The sequence below is a fragment of the Cladophialophora carrionii genome (genome assembly GCF_000365165.1).
Source record: "Cladophialophora carrionii CBS 160.54 unplaced genomic scaffold supercont1.9, whole genome shotgun sequence".
In the NCBI taxonomy this organism is placed as follows: Eukaryota; Fungi; Ascomycota; class Eurotiomycetes; order Chaetothyriales; family Herpotrichiellaceae; genus Cladophialophora; species Cladophialophora carrionii.
The window spans coordinates 84,878-109,127 of NW_008481834.1; the positions used below are offsets into that span (position 1 = coordinate 84,878).

The following is a 24,250-nucleotide window of genomic DNA, read 5'->3' on the forward strand; positions in this document are numbered from 1 at the left end:
CTAGTGTGTCAGTTGAGCTCTCGTTATGTCGTGTGAGTTGCCCCTGGTGTGTTCGCCTTGCTCAGAGAGTTCACTCAGCGCTACGGTGCAATCATCATAAAAGGGACACAGGGAAGTGTCAGAGAGGACGAAGGAATTTGCCCTGCAGGCTGTGTTGAGGGACAGCACTTCCTGCCCCTATCCATGTCGATCGGTACCACGTTGTCGTATGTCCACCATTGGAATCTGTCTGCCCTGGATTTAGAGACGAATGGTGGGTTCCCGCGGCAAGGACCATCTGGAACAAAGGAGAAGGTATTTAACCCCCCAAGTACGAGAGACGCAGATGGATGAACAATGGAAGGGCATAATTAATTCAAATGTGGTCGCATTTTGTTGAAGCCTAGAAAGTGACGTACTATACGTAAAATTGGTGACTATCTCGTCTTCCCCGTCTGCCTCTGGTGCCCAGAATGTCCCAGTAGATGTCCATCACCATTACATCGGGGACGAGGGATTCAGCCTCGTCTCACAATCAAGGCCGTCCAAGGTCGAAGTAGACCCAACGATAGTGTTAATTCGGCGTTGAGCCCGTTTGCAAATCTTTGAAGATCTTCCTCTTTAGTGGCGTTCATTATCGAGCCCACGGCTGACAGCGCTCAACCGCAACAAGGGCTGGTGACCTTTCTGCTTCAATTCGCCGCTGAGCGTCAGAACGTCTTGCACTTCAAGCAGCCCGTCGCTACCCGGCTGTTATTCACGGGCTGGAGATAGGTTAACACCGTCCTGGTCGTGATATTTAAGAGCGGTCGTCGCCAACTTCCAGTCCTGCCACCGGAATGGATGGAGAGAATTCCAGTACGAGGTAAGGAGTGAGCTGCCTGTCTGGGAACGTCGCTTCCCGCTACAGTACCCTCGCCTTGCGCCGTACTTGGGCGGTTCACACAGTAGACGCAACTGCAGTCATTACGCAGTCACAACTACTTCTGCAGGGTGACGGGGCTCGCCCAACAGAGCGCACGTAACGTCGCCTCGCCGGATTTGCCAATTGTTGTCATCGCTTCCGCCAAGAGGGTGGGAAATGCCAAACCAATCGCAGTTCAGCATTTCACGTGCGAAACTCTTCCGACCCGGGTAACCCCTGATTCTCCAATCGGTGTCCGGACCGGTGACCGGAGATCAAACCTTCTTCGCGAGACATCTGTGACCGGACTTTCATCGAGGAAGCTTTGCAGAGCAACATGGACTGACTAGTCGGGAATCTAACATCTTGGGTGAGAAGAATCATGTCGAGTATGTGTGTAAACCCTTTCTGGAAACCGACCTAACCATCTTCATCATATCCTCGTCGCGACCCACCAACTAGCTCTTATATACCCAATACACCAATACTGGTCAGATGCGGTTCACCAGCCTGTGTGAGGCAGGGACGCATGATACATACCCCAGTTCGCACCATGCTTACGCGTACGCGTTTACTCAGCGATGTTGTCGATCAGAAACCGCCGTCGCCAGGGGGTAGTCAGCAGTATTCAAGCTTCGCTAAGCTTTCACGCTTGAAAGATACACCGGCGAGGCGAGACGCAGGTTTATGCATGTGCGGCTCGAGTACTTCGAATGTTTTGGCCGGGCTCTCGTCGCCATGGACCTTGCAGGGATGTCCGGACGCGAGAACCGGTGACCCTGCCCCAACGAGTGTAGAAGTCCCGTCGATTTCTGATAGGCCATGCGGTCCCCGATTCGGTGGGAAGAGTCCATGCTGAGATAGGCTTGCTTGACTCAGGTGCCTGACGAGCATGTCTTGACGTACGCATGCAAGCCGAGGTGCGAGTTGAAGTGGGTATTGGGGCCCTTGGAAAGGGCACGGGGTCTCTTGCCGATGGTATTGTGTTCGCAGTGAAGTGGAACAGAGCTGACTCAGTCCGCATTACACCTATGGTTGATGCCGCACTGCGTGCAAGGTAACCCTCCATTGCGGCAGCCACCATCGAGGAGTTAATGACCCTTCCGCCGCAGTGGATCGACTCGGTCCACGTAGGCTACTATTACAGCCAGTGGTGTACCCTGAGTAGTCCTGCCGAGCACCGCGTTGAATCACAGGGGGTTCGGCAGTTCCCTTGGGCTGTTATTCGTTCGAGTACCGTATCGACGGTGTAAGGTGAGACCATCGGGTCATTTTCGCACAATTACCTGGATGTCTCCCACAAAACCTCTTCGCCCCCCACTGGTTGAGTTCTAGCCGGTCTTCAAGTTTCAAATCGATAGTGAGACTTTTAGCGGGCTGGTGGAGCGTTAGAGAGGAAGACGGGCAGGTTCTAGTCCTGAGCATCTGCAAACGGCTCGACTGCCTCCCTGTATTTAGCGGTTGCGTGTCGAAGACGGGGACTTGTAGGACGTGGCTTAGCGGCCTGGCAAGACTTGTTCACCGTACTGGTATTCCGTAGGTTGTTCTTGGTTGGATGAGCCTCGCCAGGGCTAGATCCTGCTCCTGTGGCCCAGACACTAGTATCTGGTTAGGAACAGGACATAGCTGTGCTTCCTTCAGTGTCAACGCCATGGTGTTTTGCTTAAGCCGTGCCAGCGCAAAAAGGCCACCGCGGCGTTCGTGAAGGATGCAGTCATGCAACTGCCATCAGCTCAGACGCGCGGGCAGCATTCAAGCTTCGCCCAGCATTCACGACCTCGTCGTCGCAGTCCGGGACCCCAACCTCGGCAGCCACAGGGGATGAGGATTGCAGGGCGGTACTTTTGTCCAGCCTGCGCGTCCTCCAGACTGCATCATGCTCATGAGCTACCCGGGGCACTCGACATTCCTCTGTGGCCAGATAGACCCCCCAAGGTGACGTCGATGGCTGCTTAGCGAATTTGGCACAGGTGCTACAGAACGATGCAGTCAGCGTCGAATTACTGAATCCACATCTCGGGGCTCGCTGTATTGGGCAGGTAGTCAAGCCTCAAGGCGGTCCATCAAGCCAGTATTCCAGGAAGCTCTCGAGTATTGCCCCGGGTGAATCGGAAAAGGGATTGGCGGAGAGCATGCTCGCTTCGGCAGTGCGATGTTAAGCGGCCTCCCTAGGCTCATGTGAGGTGGTAAGAACTGCCCAATGCAGATGGACTCCAGGCTCTACGCGATGAAGCTTTCCAACAACATAAAGCTCCCTACCACAAGGTCGCGCTCCAGAATGCAGACCAAATGCAATGACTAAGAAACTTGAACGAGGCGACGGCTGACAAAGACACCGGCGCATCGCTACCGGAGCGGGCAAGCAAGTGTGTCGGGAGTCGATGAACCAGCACCTAGGGTAAAGCCGATTATCGCGCCCTCGTGCATGGCGTCCAGAAACCCCTTCCCCGTCCCACGCCCAGTCTAGGTGGGAATGGGGGTCGAGTAAATGGGGAGTTCCGGGAAGTACAGTAGCTTATTGGCTGACTTGGCAGCCGACGGCCTTGTATGATACAAGACCAGCAGAGGAGCAATCCTTTGTGGCCCCCGTCCGGCATGTACAAAATCGCGGATGATTTTCTGCTCAAAGATGGAGAAAAAGGAACGCCCATTTCCTATCCCACTAGACTCGCTCCCCAGCCAATCAACGAAATTTGTATCTTCTCAAAAAAGGGTATAGTGTGCTGTGTATGGTGACAGCACGTTGCCGATTGGACCGACGTCAAAGCCCCAGCTAGTTATCGCCGTTTCGACACCGGGGGAGTTGCTGCTCCTCAGTACTCGCATCCTCGACCGCCACTCGGACGCTAGTTGAAGGGCTATTCTGTGTCGCTCAGACGCGTCGCATACGGGGCTCCATGGATGAGTAATATTCGGAGAGTAGCCGTGCCGACAGTGCCCAAGGCTATATACCCGAGGCAGGAAATAGTACGGTACCTGGCACATCAACTACCAAAAACAACCAAAGCAACATGTCAAGCCGGAATTCAGAGGGGAGGGTCTTCACCTTTGTAGACTACGACATCAACCGTCGCGGAGTCACCGATACGGCTCGGGCGCATTTGATGAAAGATCGTGTGCGGTCGAAACGAGAAGCCAGGTCAGAATGGGTTTCTCGCAACCAGTTCTCGCCGCTACGTTGGATGCGACCAAAAGAGGATAACCACCAACCAAATGCAGGCAGACCAGATGCGAAGTTGTCCAGCTCGGACGAATCAGAGGCGATGACAAAACCTCGAATCTCGCACTATGCGGCAGTTATTGATTTTGAGCGTGACAGCGTGACGGTGTCGCCTTTCGTCAGGAAGCCGCGGTCGCAGTCGCCGCGGTCGAGGACGGGCACAAAGTCCCAGCCCCGTAAGAACTTGGACATGCATGACAACTCTTCCGAAAGCAGTGCCTCCGATCGAAGAAATGGCCGGTCACCGGAAGAAGGCTGTCGGATGGAAATGTCCCGGCTCAATTCCCCCTTTCTCGATGCAGATTCCCCCAGGTCCAATGCAAGTCTCGTCGATTGCGAGCCAATTGCCTCAAACCCAAGAAGGACCAGCATAGAAAGTCGGTCCGAATTCGGTCTGGCACTCTTGGACGGGCTAAGGATTGCAAACACGCCGCCTCCGCAACGACCAATCGAGCTGAACGCCGGATTGGAGGAAGAGTCGCAACGGATCATTTTGCAAGCTCTCCACGAATCCGCTGCCAGATTAGAGACCGTTTGGACGCCACTCGATCATAACCTGCTGAGATATTTTGCTGTAAATGCTGTACCCATGCTTGGGCTGGATGTATATCCAGAGATCGTCCAAAAACACGACCCCGTGCTGCAGCTGTTTCTGCCCTATGCCACCTCCAGCCAGTGGTGTTTCGAAACTATGATACTGCTATTCAGTGCGAACCATCGTCGGAGAAACGAGCCGCCGCCCGAGCATGGTCACCTGGACGACGAGAACCACTACCTCGCCTCTCGGCAGAACCTCATCCTTGCGAGAACACGCGAGAGGATATCTTCCCTGGCCAATTGCAACGATTCAAGCGACGAAGACGTGGTGGCATTTCTGTTCCTGGCTCTTGCCGAGTACTGCACCGGCAACCGACAAATTGGTCTTATGCACTTCAAAGCCTGGAGAGAATACTGCGAGATGCGGCGGGTTTTTGTCATTCGGCCATGCGGACTGCCCTGTAAAACCATTGTCTGGTGGTGTGTCTCGGTGATGTGTGAGGACGATGTTTCCCTGGATGGGATCATTAACCCCACCACTAGAGCAAGGATACGCGAGGATCCGGGAAAGCTGTTCAGGTATTATGAGTCTTTGAACGGCGCAGGGTACGTCGACATGGCGCAACTGTCTCGTCCGGAGCTTTGTGAAAGGCGTATCACTTGTTGAGGCGGTGGGCTTCTATTGGAGCCGGCTCCATTTGAGGAGAGCAGTTCTGAAGCCGATCATATTCTACCGCCCTGGCAAGATGACATTATTCCCCAGGATGGCTTCGGCCATGGCCCATACAGGCAGAGATGAGTCCGCGGATGAATGCATCCCCGCAATCTGATCCTCACGACGAATTGAGGAACCCCGGAATCATGACATCCTATCTGGTCGTCCTCTCAGATAAAACCCTGGTGCCAAATCTGAGAGCGACACAGGCCATGCATACGATTGGCTACTCGGCGGGCCCCGGGTTTCAATGTGGACCAATGTCGTCGCATCGGCTTGGATTCGGTCGTGACATCCTTCACGGACTGCTCGTGTGCGACAGAAACGCGTTGGCAGGCGCATGTCAGAGACTGCACAGTGACTGTGGAGGGTGAGCAAGACCTTGTGCCGTCAATCTCTGAGAAAGTGTGCACCGTGTGTATACCTGGGTGAGTAGTGGTCTGAAGGTACCCGGCATCCTCCAAAATCCAAACACAATCGACCTGCATCAGCTCACCAAAGGGAAAACGCGCAGTTCTATCGTACATAGCGCCAAGACATACTCTCCAAAAGCAGCGATAATGATGACTAATGAATGGCCGCCCAGGTGCAGCCTCCGCCCACCCCACTGCCAATGTCCAAACCTGCCACTCACCGAAGACACGGACACGGTCGCACGCGGTCGTGCTAGAGTTCACTCGCGTCTACTGCAAACGAATTCCTGCCTCGCTCGGTTCCACGGAAATGCCTACCATTCATCCTGTGCCGACAGCCTAGACTCGATAGAGCGGCGCACTTCGCAGCCCTGCTGCCAGAAGTAGAGTCACAATCTCTCCCACTCGTACTGCCGACGACCCTGCAGAATGAAATGCGGTCAGAGGTCCAATACTGCTCGAATTGCTATTAGATGTACCAGGAGACCCCACGCGCATTTCGCTCACCAGTTGTTATCGGACCGCCTCGTGTCGTGTCGACGGGAACACGGATGGAGTGATCGGCGGCACTGAGGCCACATGGAAATACACAGTGGTCGAAAGTGAGTTTCCATGCTGACACTCAAGTACAAAGCAGAGCGCAACGAGCGATCCAGCTATCCGCGACGTACTCTTGCCTGCCTAGCGGACTTGTCAGCCTTTCGCCAGGCCATAAGGATCGATCTGCAGGTACGGAAATACACGAGCGCAAGTACCCAAGTCTGGTAATGGAAGTTGGAATTGTCTTCGACGCTCTTCGGCCAGCCTTGGCCCTGCAGCCTCTCCCCCACCGAGATGCAGACCCAAACTCGACTTGCGCATTTCCCGGCCCGATCCCCCCTCGGACGTGATATTCGCCCGACATCAGTAAGCTGTGCTTTCAACTCTGATCAAATCATTTCGGCTTTCGACTTCAAGCTTATACGCTTGATTTATCAAGCAGCAAGCGGTCGGCACGCTCGTTCACGCTGTGTACGGCCTGACTCTTAAAATTGCCAATGTCGGTAGGCATTGTCGGGAGCCATCAGGAAGCCAGTGTTGATTCGCCTGAAGAAGAGGCTCGCCTTCCGGACAAACTCCACTCGTCCACAAACACATCGCTGAATCCATCAGACACAGCCGAATGTCGTCAATATCAACCAATCATATGCGCTCGACGCAGCGTTGCTGACCAATACCAGCAGCGACTGGCACTAGCAAGCACCTCGGTAATCGTTTGCGCTTATCACAGTGGTGGCCCGGACTGGATGGGTGGATTGTGCCTGTCGATCTTCCACGGATACAATTTTCCAGCGGCCATATATATATTTTCCTTCGTTGTGTGCCGCTGCTGCTTGCACCATCCGCAACACCATAAACCCTTTTGTACCACAGCCGATCGACGACTGCCAGTTTTCCAGATTAACGCAACACCAGCTCATCAAGTCTCCTTGGACACCACTGATAACAAAACCTCATCGAGAAGAATTACCAATCATGGGCTCCCTCTCCCCCACGCACTCCTCGCGCCTCTTCGAGCCCATCAAACTAGGCAACCTCACCCTGCAACACCGCCTCGCCATGGCACCCCTGACGCGGTTCCGCGCCGACGACTCACACGTGCAGCTTCCCTTCACGGCGACGTACTATCAGCAACGCGCTTCCGTCCCGGGCACGCTCATCATCACCGAAGCGACGTTCATTTCAGCCAAGGCAGGCGGCTATCCCAACGTCCCGGGCATCTACACCCCGGAACAAATTGCCGCGTGGCGAAAAGTCACCGACGCCGTCCACGCCAAGGGATCCTACATCTATTTGCAACTGTGGGCACTGGGCCGGGCCGCGAACCCCAAGGTCCTCGAGGCGGAGGGGCCCTTCGACGTGGTCTCCGCGTCCGACATCCCGATCGACAGTGACCATGCCCAACCGCGACCCCTGACCAAGGAGGAGATCAAATCCTTCGTGCAGGATTATGCGCAAGCCGCGCGCAATGCCATTGAAGCGGGCTTTGACGGTGTCGAGATCCACGGCGCCAACGGCTACCTGATCGACCAGTTCTTGCAGGACACGGCCAATCGGCGGACGGACGAGTATGGCGGCAGCATTGAGAACCGGTCGCGCTTTGCGCTCGAGGTGACCAAGGCCGTGGTCGACGCCGTGGGCGCCGCCAAGGTCGGCATCCGTTTGTCGCCCTTCAGCTCCTTCCAGGGCATGAAGATGCAGGATCCGTACCCGCAATTCACGCACGTGATGCAAGGCCTGAAGAAGTTCAACCTCGCATACGTCCATCTGGTGGAATCGAGGGTGTCCGGAAACGCCGACATCGAGGGCACGGAGAAGGTCGACCCTCTTCTCGACGTGTGGGGCAACGCCTCCCCCGTGCTGCTCGCCGGAGGCTTCCGACCCGCGTCCGCGAAGCGCGCCGTGGATGAGGAGTACAAGGACCGGGACATTGTCATAGTCTTCGGACGATATTTCATTTCCACGCCAGACTTGCCCTTCAGGATCGCCAACGACATCGAGCTCGCTCCCTACGACAGGGAAAAGTTTTACAACCCCAAGTCGGAGTCCGGATACATCGACTATCCCTTCAGCAAGGAGTTTGAGCAGGCGAACAGCAGACTCTAGAGCAAGGATAGAGCGGGTGGCATAGATTTAGACCATCAAGATGTTATGATATAATGATATGCATTTCGCATCGCTGCCAGGACGCTAAGACTATGTTCTACACTCGTGGGTGTTAGTAGACGTTCCCTGCTCGGGAGGCACAGAACAGCCAACATAAGAATACGTGCACCAGATCGAAGGCGTGTGCGTTAAACCCCAAAGATGTTATGCTCACATCTCAGCATCTGCTGAACCGGCCTGTGGTGCGGCGTCATGTGTCCTCCTGAATCCACGTAGACCCGCCTCTCGAAGGACAGATCAAGATCCTGCCCATCACCACCTGGCCGATGATCTTTGTATTTGGCCTTGGCCAAATCTTCGGAAAGTATCTGCTCAACAATCTCCTTGGCAGTAACCGGGTGACGATACTCGTAGCCCAAAATTGCGCCGAGTTTGCGCATCTCGAGGGCTGGCGGACCTGTGACTGGGTCTCGCAAGATGATGTCCCTTGGCCTCTTCTTTTCCTTTCTTTTTGGCTTCGGCTTGGTGTTTTCCATCGCACCATTCTCCGGGGGCGGGTCAACATGGCCACCGATTTCGACGAGTGTGGCTCCAGTGCTAGGAGCACCGTTCACGATGGCTGGCAACAGAGGATTCTTCAACCCTCTGACAGGTTGGAGATCGGCATCCGGGACAGGGACATCCTGGTGCGGAGCGACCTTCAAGCCCATTGAAGGAACAATGTGCTGACCTTCCTGTTGATGTTGGCTCGCTTGAGTGGATTTGCTCTTCGACGGCTGAACTGCATTTTCCATGGCGGTGGGCGGCCTAGCTTCTTCCACAGTGGTCGCAGTATCAATGTCAGAGATCGGTTCTTCTTCCTGGAAGTATTTTGTGTCTTCCCAGCCTTTGACGCGGGGAATGTAGGGCGGTCGTCGGAGGTGCATGGTATCCCAGTCAATTCCTCGGAAGAATGCATGGCGCTTGATGTCTTCCGCGTCTCCATCGTAAACAAATTGCCCTTGATAGTCCTGATGAGTCTTGTCCGCGTCCTGGCGGACCATTTTGCCATCCTGGATCTTTCGGCAATAGTCGTTGAATTGGTACTGGCGGCTACAGAGCCGTTTCTCCTTCTCCACAAGAATTGACATCATAAGATCCAAGGCTTCGATGCTCGGTTCTGGTACGTCCTGCGGCTGCGGAAAGATGAGGGTCTTCTTGTGCGAAAGGATTTTGAGCTTGGTCTGGTGGCGGTCGTCGCAGGCGAACGGCGTGTAACCATAGAGGCATTCATACATGATAATGGCGATGCTCCACTAGTCGCACCGCCCATCGTACATTTCGCCACGAATGACTTCAGGAGCCGTGTATTGCGAAGTGCCAACGACGGATCGGGCCAGTTTGCGACGCTGGGACCGGTTCCGGAAATCCAAGATGGGCTCGCCAACGGCAGGATTCCCATGAGACATGGAATCCTCCTTACCACATCTCTTACCGGCATGATGTGGCTGTGCTTGCTTCTCTTGCTTGTCCTGCTCGTCGCCATCAGTGTTGACGCCCAACTCTTCCAATAGTGATTGGCGGATTTGATGATAGAATCGTTGATCGTGCGACCATTCCCCATCGAACGCGAGACCGAAGTCGGAAATCTTCAGATGGCCATCCCAGGCTATGAGGAAATTGTCCGGCTTCACATCGCGGTGAATCCATTTCATGCGATGGGCTTCCTCGACGCAAAGGATCATCTCGGCAACGTACCATTTTGTCGTATCTTCGTTGAGAACATTCTTTCGGATGAGCAATCCCAGGAAATCGCCTCCGATGCAGTACTCCATGACGAGATACAAGTGTCTCCGATCCTGGAAGGCAGCGATTAATGGGATGATCCATCTGGAACCCTCTGCTGCGACAAGGAAATCACGCTCCGCCCGGAGATGTCCCTCTTGGCTGTTCCGGATCATGTCGGACTTGCGTATAACTTTCATTGCGTAAACTTCCATCTTTGGCGGGGCAGAACTTCTTCGCCTGCTCAAAAACGACGATTTCAAATTTGGCCGCGAAGGCTTATTGGCAGGTAACTTTCCCGTCAGCTTGCCCTCGGTAGCTCCGGCTTCATCTTTGCTACCCGGACCTTTGACAAGTCGGACTATCCCGAAACTCCCTTTGCCGAGGACACTGATGGTGTTGAAGCCACCCGGACTGATGCCTCTGCTTGCTTTGGCTTGACTCGTTGTGTTTTTGAGAACGCGGACTTGACGGAGATTGTCACTCTCGGCCTTTTCCCAGGCTTTTCGAGCTCGGTCTTGACTCTCGAGAGGCAGGTGATGCTCTTTGATCATCCTCTCCAGGTCTCGATGGCGAAGTTTCCTGGTAGAGGTGCCGTTCAGCAAAGAATTGAAGTGCAGCTCCAGGTACATCTTCGCCGTGGCAGCGGCTTCGACTGTTTTGATAGTGAGAATGGGGAGACTGGTGGTCTCTGGGATTGGAGCCAACAATCGACTTTCTGTCACGATCGGATGCCTCTCAATGTCAAAAGAGTCCACGCTATCACGACGAACAACGGACTGTGGCGTTGGTGGATGAGAGGTTAGTGGAGTCGACGTGTTGGTATGAGTTTCCCAGAAGCTGTTGACACTGTTGATGGTAGATGGCGTCGGCGAAAGCTGCGTTGAGGTTGCTGCTGCAGACTCCTTTGCCAGTGTTTGTACGCTGGGCCTAGAGCGCATGTTGGCTCTCTTTACCACAGTGCAGTTTGCGTTGCCAAATGCTTGTCGGAATCTTTGACTGACACGGCGCTGCAGCCCCGGGGCAGAATGGCTGCGCTTGCTACTATCCAGCGAGCCAGAGAAGTTGTATTCGTCGTCTTCAACTCTGGTGTGGACACCAGGAGTCACGGGGGCACTTTTGATGAGATCGGAGACTGACGTGGCATCTTGATCTCCTTCATTAACATGAGGCATTGCCGTTAGGCGAATCTTCAGTGGTTGGTGCACAGTCGTTGTGTTGGAGCCGTTGGCAAGCGTGTACGCAGAATGGGTGGCTTGTGTCACTGAATACATAGCATCAATGTTGTGTTGGACACTGCTTCTTTCACCCATGCTCAACATTGCCTTGACCCTCTTCTTGAGCTGCTCTTTCACGCTAACCTTCGATTGTCCAGTGCCTGTGGAATCCACCGAGGGCGAGCCTGGGCCGTCAAAGACATGATTCAGCTTTGATTTCTTGGAGGTCCGCGGGTTGAATGGGCGGGCGCAGATGGCGGGAGGCTGAGAGAGGTCTGAGGGTCGTCGCTTTCGATTCCAGGCCGGAGGAAACGTCATTGCATCGACCAAGTGGGGAGGACTTGGACCAAGTAGAGACTACTTGCTGGGTTATGTATGCATGGCATAGCAATGAACTCTAAGTGAAGCCGAAGTGAGAGTTGTGGATGATGCTAATGGTAGGTTGAAGCAAGCAAGCAGAACATGACAGGCCTTTTAGGAGTGTAAGAACCCAGGCTAGAACAGGCGCGCTTACCTTGAGGTTACAAGCAAGCGGTGAAGGAAAGGCAGGAGTGGCCAAGTCAGCGTGTAAGGAGCGATCACCGTACTGTACGTGAAAAGTTCAAGTTGAGGCGTGCTGCCCTCAGTAGTCGAATACAACACGAGGAAGGCCCCTCTCGGTAATTGCATGTTGCACATCCCTCTTCAGCACTGCAAGTGCTTTCTCCCAGGCCAGGTGGGTGTCTTCGGTGTCGAACTTCTCGTGGTCTAAGAGCATTCCAAGCCAGTTTACCACCGCGACAGCCTTGGCCATATCCCGCTCGACAGACACGACCTTGCATAAGTACTCTGAGAGTGCGGTCACATCTTCTGAATCAGGACCATCACCATCAACAGAGAATTCTTTCACCCAGGCCGAGATCGCGTCTCTCAGCTCGGGCAGAGAGCTCAGCTTTCGAGAAGTAAATGTCGGCTTATCAGGCAGCTTTGGTAGCTGTAACTTTTGTTGACCTCGTGCAGTCGCGTCTGCTTGAGCTGTGACTTTCGGTCGTTTCTTGGTATCGAAATATAACCCCGATCTGGCTTCCATCCGGTTCCTTTTCTGCTCTGCGATAATTTCCGCTCGGATGTCCGGGGGAAGCTCATCGAGGAGGGATTCAGATATTTCTTCCAGAGGGTACGCATTAGACGGTGATTCACCCCTTCCTAATCTCGCCACGGGCCCAAAGTTTGACTGGATTAGGGTAGAAGAAGAGTCTGCAGGTTGCTTTGACCTAGCCTTGCTAAACAACGAGGCCGTCTTCTGCTTCTTACTTGGGGTCACAACTAGTTTCTTGGACACACCGAGAGTCCTGGGTTTTTGGGGGGATTGTGGGAGTAAGCTTTGATGCGTGGGGGTTCCGCTCCTTTTCCCTTGCTGTGTATAGTGGGCCAATATTTCCTCCCTAACGTCTGGGGGAAGAGCAGCCAGAATCTCAGGATCAAGTTGACTCTGGTTCGGTAGTGCAGCGTCATTGTCGGTGGGGTACGGAGAGACGGAGCGTGATATAGGCTCATCGGAAGGCAAAGCGGGTTGGACGGACTTGTTCATGATATCGAGTATACTCTTCTGTTTGGGGGGCAACTTATTTCTGATATCTGCCGGTAATTCGGCCAACACCGCTGGGTCGATTTGTGACGGGAGGACGAACTGGGTTCCGCTCACATTCAGAGGCTTCTGCAAAGAATCATCTTCCTCGATGGTGGGATGAGCATCGGCGGCACCCAGAATGGCTGCGTTGGGCTTCGGCTTCTCCGGTGTAGGAACCTCCTCAATCGGATCAACAGCGTCCTTGATTCGCGGTGTACGAGCAGACGCCTTCTTGCCTTGTTCTGACGGCACCGGGGATGCTGGTGTTGGGTTCTCCGGTTTCTTGAACTGTAACCTCCGCTGACTGCTGTCCATGAAACCGCCAGGGCCGGCCATAGATGGCTTCAATGGCTCTAGTTTCTGCATCTGCACCCCCAGTCCACGGAGCTCTCCTGGAGGAAAATTGTAGCTACGCAAGATGGCAATTGCTTCTTTCCCGATCACTGCTCCGTCGTTTGTGGCAACTCCTAGCACCACACTTTTGTTGAATGTGTCGCACTTGCCATGCCCAAGATTTTTCGGAGGATCGAGCCCAGCATCGGCGGCTTTTCGCATGATCTTCATGGTGAGCTGTCTCCCCTTGACCAACTGCTCGAGGAGGCGCCGTGACAGCTCATCAGTCAGGCTCTGAACAAATTCTTCCGCTTGCTGCTGGTTGACGAATCGAATCCCCCAGTTGATCTCTGCTGAAACTGACTTACGGACGACTTGATCGCCCACTGCTTGCTTGTCGATTCCCCGGGAGTACTCCCATATCTTCTCGCCGGTTTTCGGTCCCAGAGTGTTGATGAGCTTCTCTTTTGTCAACACCCTGATATCCTTGACAAACTTCACTCCAATTTCCTCAAGTTTGTTGCCAATACTCCATGCAACGCCAGGCAAGTCCGTGACCGACAATTCACCAATGAATTCTAACACGTCGTCGGGTTTGATGAGATGTTGTCCAGCAGGTTTTGCTTTCCGTAATGCCACCTTGGCAAGTAATATATTACCGCCAATTCCGACAGATACATCACAGCCAGTTTTCTCCTTCACAGCAGCCCGTAAATCTCGCGCCAAATGCTGAGCGTGCTCTTGTTCGCGGTATAAGGAGCCTTCTGAAATTCCCTTGCCATCAGATCCGCCAGCCTTGATACATTGTTCGCTGACATCGAGAAGAGCCTCGTCAATGCTGATACTTTGCACCACACCATCAACCGCAAGGATGCAGTCGTAGAACTGGCGGCTTGCTTCTTCGTAAGCATTGTAGTCGTACGGTAGGATTTTGAGGTTTGGACACATGCTAAGTGCAGCCTTCATCCACATGCCATTCTTGATGCCGTATTTCCTAGCAGGATAATTGCAGCTTGCAATCTCCGACCCGGGCCCGCTGCCATGTGCGATGACTACAGGCTTATCGACCAACTGCGGGTGTTTTTGGAGAGACACGGCGGCGAAGAAGCTATCGAAGTCAACATGCATGATGTACCGTCTCGCACCAGGCGCTCTTTTCGGCTTCACCAGCTGCGAGGATAGTTTCTCTTGTGCACGTGCCTGCATCTGCGCTTTCAGCTCGGCTTTCCAGGATGATAGATGGTGTAACCTCGATTCGCGGTAGTATTGATTGATGAAGTCAGGGTTTGCAGTGCTGGATTTAGCCATATGGGGATTGGAGAGCAGGATAGAGTTGTGTTCTTCGGCTGTGAGCTCGCGTTTTTCGGGTTTGAGTGCATCTCTTGACTCTGGTGCGAGTGGACCGTGTCCTTTCACGGGGTTTTGTGCATGCATCAAGCCATCTCCGGGGGAATCGGGCGCATCGAAATTCGCGTTGCCGGCGACTCCCCCGGTGGAAGCATCCTCTCCAGCTCTGCTGATTGCCGATGAATCAGCAGGTGAACGATTTTGCTCCTGCTGATTCTGGCGCAATTGCGTGGCATACCAACCCGTTTCGGAGTGTTCTCTATAGCTTCTCGGCTGACTGTTCGCCTGGCTTACCATATGGCCGCTTTCGAAGCCCAGCACCTTCTGCGTGACGCCTTCGTCGACCAGCCTATAGGCATCCCAGGGCAACAACTTTCCTGCCTTGACACTGTCGACTACCCAAGCTGGCTTGACAACGCGGTATTTCCCAAACTCAACCGTCTTCTTGGGCGTGAGATGGCTGGCAATGACATGTGTAGCAGAAGTCTTCGCGTCAAGGTATTGAAGGAAGCCGCCCCCATGGCTTACGACGAGGTTGTGTAGGTCGCTCAAGGGCGGTTGGGTGTAGCCATTGACGTGGACGACTACTCCGCAAAAGATAGGAGGCTTGTCTGCCGAGTTGGCGCGTATCTCAACATCAAGATTCTGCAGCTTGATCTTCTTCCTCCGCATGTAGTCGGCAAACCCGCCGAACTTTGAGCCTTCATATTCCTCTCCCTGCTCGTCGCTGAAGGTGTGGCTCTCGATGCGCTTTCGAACCAAGCTGGAATTTTTCTCTAGTCGGGAGCCCATGGCGGCCTTCGCAACATCATGATGATCGCAGCAACGACATGTGGATTAGCCCGCTCCTGGAATTTCGTGGTCGATCGGGATTGTTTGTCGAGTAGGAGTGAGCAAGAGGCGAGTTTGTGGCGCGTCATGGCCGCGACTGGCATTTCGCATTTCGCAGGCACAGGCAGCACGCCCCACTCTAAACCTTAAAAGTCTAAAGGCTTATCGATAAGCCGTTGCGGAGGTAGCGAGGTAGCAGCCTCGATACCAAATTAAGATTTCACTTTTTTTTCTTGAGTTCTTGAACGTCGTGAACCGCAATTTCAACGTTGCAGACTTGTGCACAGCAACGTCCTCTCAGATATTCTTCTCTTTTCTCATACTTCAACTTTCCATTACCACACATCGCTGGTTTCGTCAAAATGTCCGGAATCCAGCCCGTGGCGGTCTACGCGATGCGAGTCCCTCCGGGCGACATCATGGTTCCTGCCGTCCCCGAGTTTGCAGCTATGGTGAGACTCACATTTTGCTTCCATATTCACGACTGGGGTCATACTAACTTCGCCAAAGTTCCGTGTAACGATGGCTGCAATCGATCCAAGCGCAGAGCCTGAGCTCGAAGATCCCGATGACAAGCGTCCGCCTCGAGCAACCCTGAAGCTGGTCCGCGTCCCCGATGGTATGCTCGATGACGATGATGACGATTCGGATGACGAAGACTTCGGCCTCGACGACGATGACGACGATGACGATGACGATGAGGACGAGGACGAAGAAGTCAACGGTGGTCCCAGCGAGAAGAAGTCCAAAACCAAATCTCTGGATGAGGACGCGGACATGGAAGACGAGGACGAGGATGAGGATGAGGATGAAGACGATGACGCGGAAGCCGTCGCACAGCTGGCCGAGATCATGAAGCTTGCTAAGGGCAAAGGAAAGGCTAAGGCTGTGGATGGCGACGATGATGCTGATGATGAGGATGATTCGGACGACGAGTCTCTTGAGATGGACGAGGTTGTGATCTGCACTCTTGACCCCGAGAAGGTATGACGTCCGCCTCCCGATCTGGTATTGCAAACTAATGTACACAGAACTTCCAGCAAACTCTGGATTTCGTCGTTGGGGAAGGTGAAAAGGTCTTCTTCAAAGTCTCTGGTACCCACACTGTTCACCTTACTGGCAACTATGTCATCCCTCAAGACGATGGCTCCGCTTCCCTGTATGATGAAGAAGATGACGAACAGGACTACGATCTTTCACCCGATGAGGATGAGCTCGATGCCCTTGAAGACGCCGATGAAGAGTCCGACGCTCTTGATGACCTTGAGGACCCACGCATTGCCGAAGTCGACTCCGAGGAAGAAGAGGCTCTCAACGTTGTCAAAGGCACTGGTAAGGGCAAGAATAAGCGTCCCGCCGATGACGAAGACGAAGATGAAGGAGACAACCTCGACGACATCATGGCCAAGTCTCTCAAGAAGGATGACAAGCTCGAACAGACCGCAGCTGCAACTACCAACGGTGAAGCAGCTAAGAAGCTTAGCAAAGCCGAGAAGAAGCGTCTCAAGAAGCTCAAAAAGAATGACGGCGAAGCTGTTGCAGTTGATGCCACTACTCCTGAGGGAAAGAAGGAAGCAGCACAGACTAATGGAGATTCGGAGAAGAAAGTTCAGTTCGCAAAGAATCTTGTGCAAGGTCCAACCCCATCGGCTACCCCTGCAGCCAAGTCCGACAGCAAGCCTTCGGCAGGCGGCAAAGAGAAGTCTGCCTCGGTTGGTGTTAAGGACATCCAAGGCGTCACCGTTGACGACCGCAAGATCGGGAATGGTCCAGCGGCAAAGAAGGGCAGCCGCTTGGAGATGCGCTACATTGGCAAACTCGACAATGGTTCTGTCTTCGACAGCAACAAGTCGGGCAAACCCTTCAGCTTCAAACTTGGTGCTGGCGAGGTCATCAAAGGATGGGACATCGGACTCCAGGGCATCCAGGTCGGTGGTGAGCGTCGGTTGATCATCCCAGCTCACCTGGCGTACGGCAACAAGGCTCTGCCTGGCATCCCCAAGAACAGCAAGTTGACTTTTGACATCAAGTGCCTGGCCGTGAAATGAGTATGATCTGTCTGTGGCCGAGGAATCTATGGTAGTCAACCCGTACAGCAAGTCCTGGTACGATCAAGTCCTCATGGCCTGTGGGAGATGACAAGTGAGAGGCTGTCCCGGCGATTTTTGAAGAAGCTTTTTTAAAGTCTGGTCTGCAACACTCAAAAAGGTATGGCGTTCAGCGGATCATCAAAGAAAAGTTCATTGCGATTCTACGAGGGACGAGGACAGTGCAAAGATCCTTGTATGCTCGAGTGAGCTGAGCATGCTTTCAGCGAGGAGCTTGAGATACCCCAATCTGTACTTGTACATAGACTTGACACGGAAGGCGTGCTTGATCATACGAGCTGGAGGAAATTGTAATCAAATGCATGGAAACGTCTCTGGCACAAGCTCAATCCAGAATGGTAGATTTCGCTGTCCATTGAGGCGTTCACCGTTTCTCCTGATGCATAATAGAAGTCCAACACATCTCGAGAAGCCGTGAACTTATCGTCTGGTTTCTACGCTAGCGGTCCCAATTGCAGTCATGACGACTGCCTACACCATGCTATATGAAGACGATCTCGGGTGATATTACCGTTGTGCACGTCCTTCGGGTCCATATCTCTCACTAGGATGTGACGCCAATGCAGTAGGCTTTGAAGATGTGAACTTTATAAGAGACAGCACCGGGAAGCGAGAATCCAGACGTCTAAGTCCTCGTGAAATGTCCACTGACGAATTAGAAGAATCAACCATGTTCGTATCTGACTCCGAGGAGGTATGATTTATCACTGAGGAAAATCCACATCTAGACAGAGTACAGGGTAAGAACATGAGGATGAATCAAAGTTACTGCTTCCGACTCATCCCTTGATTCGTCCTCCTACACTGCTCCTTCCAGCTTGGGGATCCACGGCGTCCTATGGTTCAAATATAGCTGCATGGCGGGCCTGTCTTTGAGGATCTCGATCGGATCGTCCGAAGTGCCCGCCTCCCGCGGTCTGGTACTGTAAGCGCTGATCGAGACTGACGCGGGTGTACTGTAACTCACCTGTAGGACGACAATGTCTTTCCACTCCTCACTACGCCGCTCCGCGTACATAGATCTATCTACCGCAGTGCGGACAGAAGAGGATGCTAAAGGTGGACGGTACCTTTCCCGAGCCGTCATGGGCGTCTATAGGGATCTCAGCTCCGTGAGTAAGTTTGCCACGGAGACAGCTGCCAACAGTCATGTTATCCGTGCATGGTATATGCTTGAAGTGCTTGCGCTGTTTGATGCAATGTCGAGGAAAGTCACGTCCTCAGCCATGGCCCAGGTACATGGAAGAGCATGATATCAGACTGTAGATCACAGATCACCTGTAATATAAAATGTGCAGGACCGAGTCACCAATATATTGGACGGCAAAAGCCATGAGTGACCTGGCTCGGCGCCAGAAGCGTTACAGATGGTGAAACCCCTGTCGAACACGGTACTGGGCGTCTGATATCTTCTGATCATTCCTCCGCGGAAGGGATGATTATGCACAGAGAGAAGTAGGAAAATATCAGAGGCGCAGATGATCCAGTTGCAAGATAAATCCTGGTCATTCCCAGCATTTGTAATACACCGGGTGAAAGCCTCCGAAGCCGTCTAATACACACACACTGGCTCATGTGTTGGTACAATTGCGCCTCCCCTCCGCCAATGGCCCGAAGCTGCTTCGAATGTCTTGCTTCCTTGAAGTGCTCTCACGACAGCTCGCTCGTGACGTTGGAGAACTCGCCTTTCTCGAGTTTGGTTTGCCAGAAGATGGGATTCGTGTCGGAGAAGCCGTGTTTGACCCAACCATCCTCCTTCACGTGGTAGAGATTGATGTAGCCACCGGAGTAAGCATCTCTGTGCGTAGCCGCCAGAATACTGCGTCTGCCCAATTCAAGAGCCTCGTCATCTTCCAGATCATATTTGTAAAGGGCATCCAGCACGCCATAGGCGAATGTCTGACCAGACCCGACGCAGAAAAGGTTACCAGCCAGTCGTGTTCCATCTGAGTCTATGTAATACAGCGCAGGTCCTTCTTGAGGTGTTACACCGGTAATCATCGTGCCCATCGACAGTCCCATGCCCTTGTATGAGTAGACGAGGTTTGCCAGAATCTTGGAGGCCGCTGCCACCGAAATCCGTCGCTTGTGGTGGAGCTCATGCAACCGGCATTGTACACCGAGATATGCCAACCAGTATTGGCAGTCCTAGTTACTGTCAATGGAGGTGATAGATGAACAGCGGATGTTGACCTACAGCAGCTCCTCCAGCCATGGTTCCCAGCAGCATAGGGTTGATCTCTATGACCTTCTTGACTGTCTGTGAAGCAATCCAATTACCGGCCGTAGCTCTTGAATCGGTTGCGACGATGATTCCTCCCTTGAATCTGAAAGCTAGCGTTGTCGTGCCGTGGGCAATCTTGATCGGGCAATTGGGGTTGGAGTGATCGTCTGTGGTCGCGCGCAGGAAAGCAGATGGCCGAGGGATAGGTGGTAAGGCAAATTTAAGGGACAAAGGAGGTACTGTCTCGCAGAAGTCATTCTGTTCGTCTGAGCTGAAGCCTTCGTTGGCAAAGGGAGATTGGGTGTATTGAGCAACGAGGGTGTCCATGATTACAAGCCGCAGGGCTAGAAAACAGGCCGCGACGGGTTTATGATGAGTGAGTCAAGGAGAGACCCTGGAATAGAAGTGAGAATTGGTGTTGGTACAGAAACAAGAAAGGAAGAAACAAGTGGCTGCAGCAAGGCAGGAAGAGATGATGAAGGGATTGAATGCGATACGAAGCTCAGGTTCCTGAATGATTCGCGTCGCATGATGGCGCCTGATGTTGCCGGAACGGAGTCACGTGATAATTCGGTGGAGTGCAGATGCCCAGAAATGCTTCTCTTGTCATCACACTGTTTACTTTGGACTCACATTCGTCTCATCTACCTCTCATAATGTACAAGGTCCGCCATGTCCCAAGCGTTGTATTAGTAGACTTCAGCAAAGAAGCGGAGATGTATGCATAGTTCGACCGTCAACCACCAAAATATTTCGGTCATGCACTTCTTTCAACCAGAGAGCGAGCACAAACGTGCAGCGCCACCAAGACACCAATGCTGCTCGAGTACGGCTTCGTCTAACAAGACTTCTCAACATTTCGAGTACATGCAAGTGCATCATATCCAGCTATTTGACATCGTTCCTGCTCACCAAGCGCTGAGGCATGTTGGACAATGCACCCCAAGGCAGCGTCGGCCCATTGACTGGCTACACCGGACCTTCAGGCCCCCAAAGACCCCGGCCAGTGGCTGTGGCGTTACCACCTGTCAAAAGTACTGCTTGTGCTAGATACTCGTATAAACCGTGTCTGCATACTGTTCTCCTCGACTTGCCTTTCACAGCTGGAAAGCAGATGGCACAGGATCAGTGGTCCACACCTATACACAGCGTCGGGTATTCGACCAATCGGAATACCCGAATCGACAGTAGAACCCCTATGCCTTGCTGCGGCTGGGAGTCAGCCCAGCATCGTGCATGATGCGGTCAGTTGAATGCTAGCGAGGGATACGACTGCAAGCCAACGCTACCGGCGACCCGTAGACGAATTCAATACGAGGAGTGGAAAAGCTAGGTAAGTAACGTTTACTACTGGACGATGTTCTCTTTGTCCAACCCTCTTGATGGAGAACTACATCTCTTCAGGAATGCTGGAGGCGCTAGGCGTCTCCCACACATCTTCCCAATCTCGTCAGTTGCTGGCCATTGCGAAACCAGACCAGCGTATTGCGGCCCTTGGCATACCGGCCTTCAGAGCGATCCGCCATGCGAATAGTGAGCTTGGACTTCCTCGCAGGGCCCACAGACGCACTGAAACAGTTTGCCAACGTGAGCTTCAACGTCTTCGGCTTGCCTCCGCCTCCTCAGGACGGAACCGTCGTGTGGCAATCAGAAGTGTTCCTCGGTGTGGCGTTCCAGAGAGACGCAGCGGCGTTGAGGCTCGCGGAGGACTTCGCTGGAAACCCGGCACTTGAAGGTGTGCCTGTACTGGCAAGTGCGATGAAAGGATATGAGTTCAACTTTGATTCAGGGAAGTTAGCGGATGGAAAGCGGGAAGATAGGAAGAAAGATGAGTTGTGACATTGAAAGGTTGGGTTGGCGCTCGTTACCGAGGATGTTAAGGCCAGTTGATAGACAGGGCCCAGTTAAAGCGAGATAGCCATTCTGCAGAGCCAATCTGTTCGCTGATGAATCCGCTGCCTGGTCTTTCAAAACATCGAGCTCCCCATAGCATCAGTACAATGGAGCTTTGTTCGCATAACACAGCAGCTACATAAGTGCGAGACAAGGCTGACAATGCCAAGCCACAGCCTCGTGAGCTTCGATTGGGTGGAGCCGATTTGATCGCGTTCAAGTCGCGCCTCAGTTTTGGTGTCGCATATGCAACGACGGCCTCCACAACTGTGAGAGCTCTAGCGCTGTTGCAATTCACCTCGTCCGGGCCTCCCCTTAAGCTACTGCTTCTCGGGATGAATCAAATGATGAAAGATCCTGCAGCCGGAGTGCCGGCGCAGCTGGTAAGTTGAAAAATCCCCAGTACTGGCGACACAACTGATCATTCAAATAGTTGCCGCATCTGCACCTTGTCTCCAAGTATCGCTATCCTATCACCAGCAATCCTGCTGTCGATACAATTGTCGGCTACCTTTTGGAGGCGCCGAAGATCGTGCGCGACCTCCAGCCGATGCAATGGCAGTTCATCGACACTCCTCCCGACGGCTCATTGATCCTCGAGTGGCAACCGCTCGAGTATCTAGGCACAAGCTATGCGAGTGATGGCTTCATCTGGGCAGATGTGGAACACGTTTACAAATCCGAAGTCAGGGGTTATGTAGGTTGCATGTAAGGATACCGCAGGCATGGCTAATGGCGTTCCCATAGACTCTCGAAATGCTTCTACAACGAGCAGGCTACCGAGCATCCGGTGAGGCCATGGCGACTCACTGCAGGAGACGATACCGGCTTCTTCCAGGAAACCCCACTCATGGACTGCCAAATCCTGATCCCAGTCTATGGCTCACCCACTACTCAAAGGCCTCAGCGCGCGATCATGTTCCTGCCGCGAGCATCCCAATTCTGCCGCATGTCCATGCGCTGATCCAACAGCGCAGATTGATACAGAGCCAGGGCCAATTGCCGCGAAAGGAATTCATGCTGCACGACCGATCAAATTGGCCCGTCATTCACCTCCCTCCAGGAGTTGCCCGCGCGGCTGCCCAGGGCCAGATTCCTCCGGGCGCCGGCCACAGAAGAGGGGCGAGCATTGCGCAGGAAGCGACATTGGAAGAGGAAGAAGACGTGTCTCGTGGAGATCTGCTTGACTTCATGACGCTTCGGGATATCAGCCGGGTCCGATACGAACAACACCACGAATGGATGGAGGAGATTATCGAGTCACCATATCCGACATTGTCCATCATCCCCAGTGATCTTGGCTTCGGCCGGAAAGGACAGCTTGAAGAGTTGACCAAGGATTTCTTTGACGCCCCAGTAGCCGCGACAAGGGAGCCAAACACCGGACCACCACCGCGAGTGGGTAAAATGCCCTCTGGTCAGGCCGAAGACTTCATCAAACGAGCTTCAGACAAGCTGGTCGCAATGCAAACGGAACTGGAAGAGATGAGGAAGAAGCACGCTCGACGGATGGAGAAGTTACGCCGCTCCACAACATTGACAACAGCGGAGAAAAAGCTGCGCACGGTGTCCAACGGGCCAGAAAGACAGAGTATTTCCAAGGACGCGGCAAACGGGCTCACCGACTCTGCACCCCGTGATGCAATCGACGAGATCATGGGCACTGTAGAAGCAGATATGGGTCAAAAGCTGACAAAGACTACCACCGTGACACTGATATCCAAGGGTGGTTTGGAGGAGCGAAAGCAGATCAGTCCAGCTCCAGTTGCAACCTCGATTCCAACTCTTCCTCGATCCCAGAGTGCGATCAACCCTGCCGTCTCTGTGGATGCCTCGATCCAACAACACGTCCCGCCACAGCCATCACCCAGCATTGCTCAAGAGCAGAAACCTCAACAGGAGGAGATACCTACTCCGGTGGGTGGACCGCAGACGCCGAGTCAGCCAGCACCTGCAGCTGCTGAAGGAGAAAGTCGGCCATCTGCAGCAGAGCCCAGCCAACCCCCTGCCGCGGAGCAGCCGCCTCAACCCGATGCCAATCCTGCCGGTGATGACCTTCCGCAACTGGACGACATAGGGACAGACGTCAACATGGAAGGTATGGTTGATCATGTTGACAGTACCGACCGGGGTGGAGATGAATGGGTGATGATCGGCGAAGATGGAGGCCAGAACGACGATATCCCGGAGATACAGACCGAGGGTGCCCAAGACCTTGTGCAACCCAGCGCCGAAGAGGCTGCCGCACACGCCAGCGGTCACGATACGGACCTCCAACAGCTACCACAAGCTCAGCTCACCCAAGATGCACAATTGAACACGCCTGATTTTGACATGGGGGGCGATTTCGACAATGTTGAGGTGGACACCGCTGGGGACGCGCTCGCCAGCTACGGCAACGACGAAGATCTCAACCTGGAAAACATGGAGGGCTCGGCTTTCGGAGACGCATTCCATACCGAGGACGAGGAAATCTCGTAGCACGAGTTTGACTTGCTGTTCTAGGATTG

At 53.6% G+C, this 24,250-nt stretch overlaps 9 protein-coding genes across 9 annotated transcripts; 5 read left to right on the forward strand and 4 right to left on the reverse strand.

The window, feature by feature from the left end:
* Positions 1–3,894: 3,894 nt before the first annotated feature.
* G647_09110 (uncharacterized protein) lies at positions 3,895–5,307 on the forward strand (the record flags this gene model as incomplete). The annotated part of the gene is made up of 1 exon (XM_008733415.1): positions 3,895–5,307. The coding sequence occupies one exon, from the start codon at positions 3,895–3,897 to the stop codon at positions 5,305–5,307; it is 1,413 nt and encodes a 470-aa protein (XP_008731637.1).
* Positions 5,308–7,283: 1,976 nt separating this feature from the next.
* Positions 7,284–8,414, forward strand: G647_09111 (uncharacterized protein; the record flags this gene model as incomplete). The annotated part of the gene is made up of 1 exon (XM_008733416.1): positions 7,284–8,414. One exon carries the CDS (start codon positions 7,284–7,286, stop codon positions 8,412–8,414), a length of 1,131 nt encoding a protein of 376 aa, XP_008731638.1.
* A 188-nt stretch (positions 8,415–8,602) lies between these two features.
* G647_09112 (uncharacterized protein) lies at positions 8,603–9,691 on the reverse strand (the record flags this gene model as incomplete). The annotated part of the gene is made up of 1 exon (XM_008733417.1): positions 8,603–9,691. The coding sequence occupies one exon, from the start codon at positions 9,689–9,691 to the stop codon at positions 8,603–8,605; it is 1,089 nt and encodes a 362-aa protein (XP_008731639.1).
* Positions 9,692–9,709: 18 nt separating this feature from the next.
* On the reverse strand, positions 9,710–11,713 carry G647_09113 (uncharacterized protein; the record flags this gene model as incomplete). Its single annotated transcript, XM_008733418.1, has 1 exon — positions 9,710–11,713. One exon carries the CDS (start codon positions 11,711–11,713, stop codon positions 9,710–9,712), a length of 2,004 nt encoding a protein of 667 aa, XP_008731640.1.
* Positions 11,714–12,017: 304 nt separating this feature from the next.
* On the reverse strand, positions 12,018–15,476 carry G647_09114 (uncharacterized protein; the record flags this gene model as incomplete). Its single annotated transcript, XM_008733419.1, has 1 exon — positions 12,018–15,476. The coding sequence occupies one exon, from the start codon at positions 15,474–15,476 to the stop codon at positions 12,018–12,020; it is 3,459 nt and encodes a 1,152-aa protein (XP_008731641.1).
* A 401-nt stretch (positions 15,477–15,877) lies between these two features.
* Positions 15,878–17,563, forward strand: G647_09115 (uncharacterized protein; the record flags this gene model as incomplete). Its single annotated transcript, XM_008733420.1, has 3 exons — positions 15,878–15,967; positions 16,026–16,499; positions 16,547–17,563. 3 exons carry the CDS (start codon positions 15,878–15,880, stop codon positions 17,561–17,563), a joined length of 1,581 nt encoding a protein of 526 aa, XP_008731642.1.
* A 1,710-nt stretch (positions 17,564–19,273) lies between these two features.
* G647_09116 (proteasome component PRE2) lies at positions 19,274–20,174 on the reverse strand (the record flags this gene model as incomplete). The annotated part of the gene is made up of 2 exons (XM_008733421.1): positions 19,274–19,771; positions 19,821–20,174. The coding sequence occupies 2 exons, from the start codon at positions 20,172–20,174 to the stop codon at positions 19,274–19,276; spliced, it is 852 nt and encodes a 283-aa protein (XP_008731643.1).
* A 1,055-nt stretch (positions 20,175–21,229) lies between these two features.
* On the forward strand, positions 21,230–21,686 carry G647_09117 (uncharacterized protein; the record flags this gene model as incomplete). Its single annotated transcript, XM_008733422.1, has 2 exons — positions 21,230–21,380; positions 21,403–21,686. 2 exons carry the CDS (start codon positions 21,230–21,232, stop codon positions 21,684–21,686), a joined length of 435 nt encoding a protein of 144 aa, XP_008731644.1.
* Positions 21,687–22,075: 389 nt separating this feature from the next.
* On the forward strand, positions 22,076–24,221 carry G647_09118 (uncharacterized protein; the record flags this gene model as incomplete). Its single annotated transcript, XM_008733423.1, has 3 exons — positions 22,076–22,123; positions 22,174–22,437; positions 22,488–24,221. 3 exons carry the CDS (start codon positions 22,076–22,078, stop codon positions 24,219–24,221), a joined length of 2,046 nt encoding a protein of 681 aa, XP_008731645.1.
* Between the last annotated feature and the right edge of the window lie 29 nt (positions 24,222–24,250).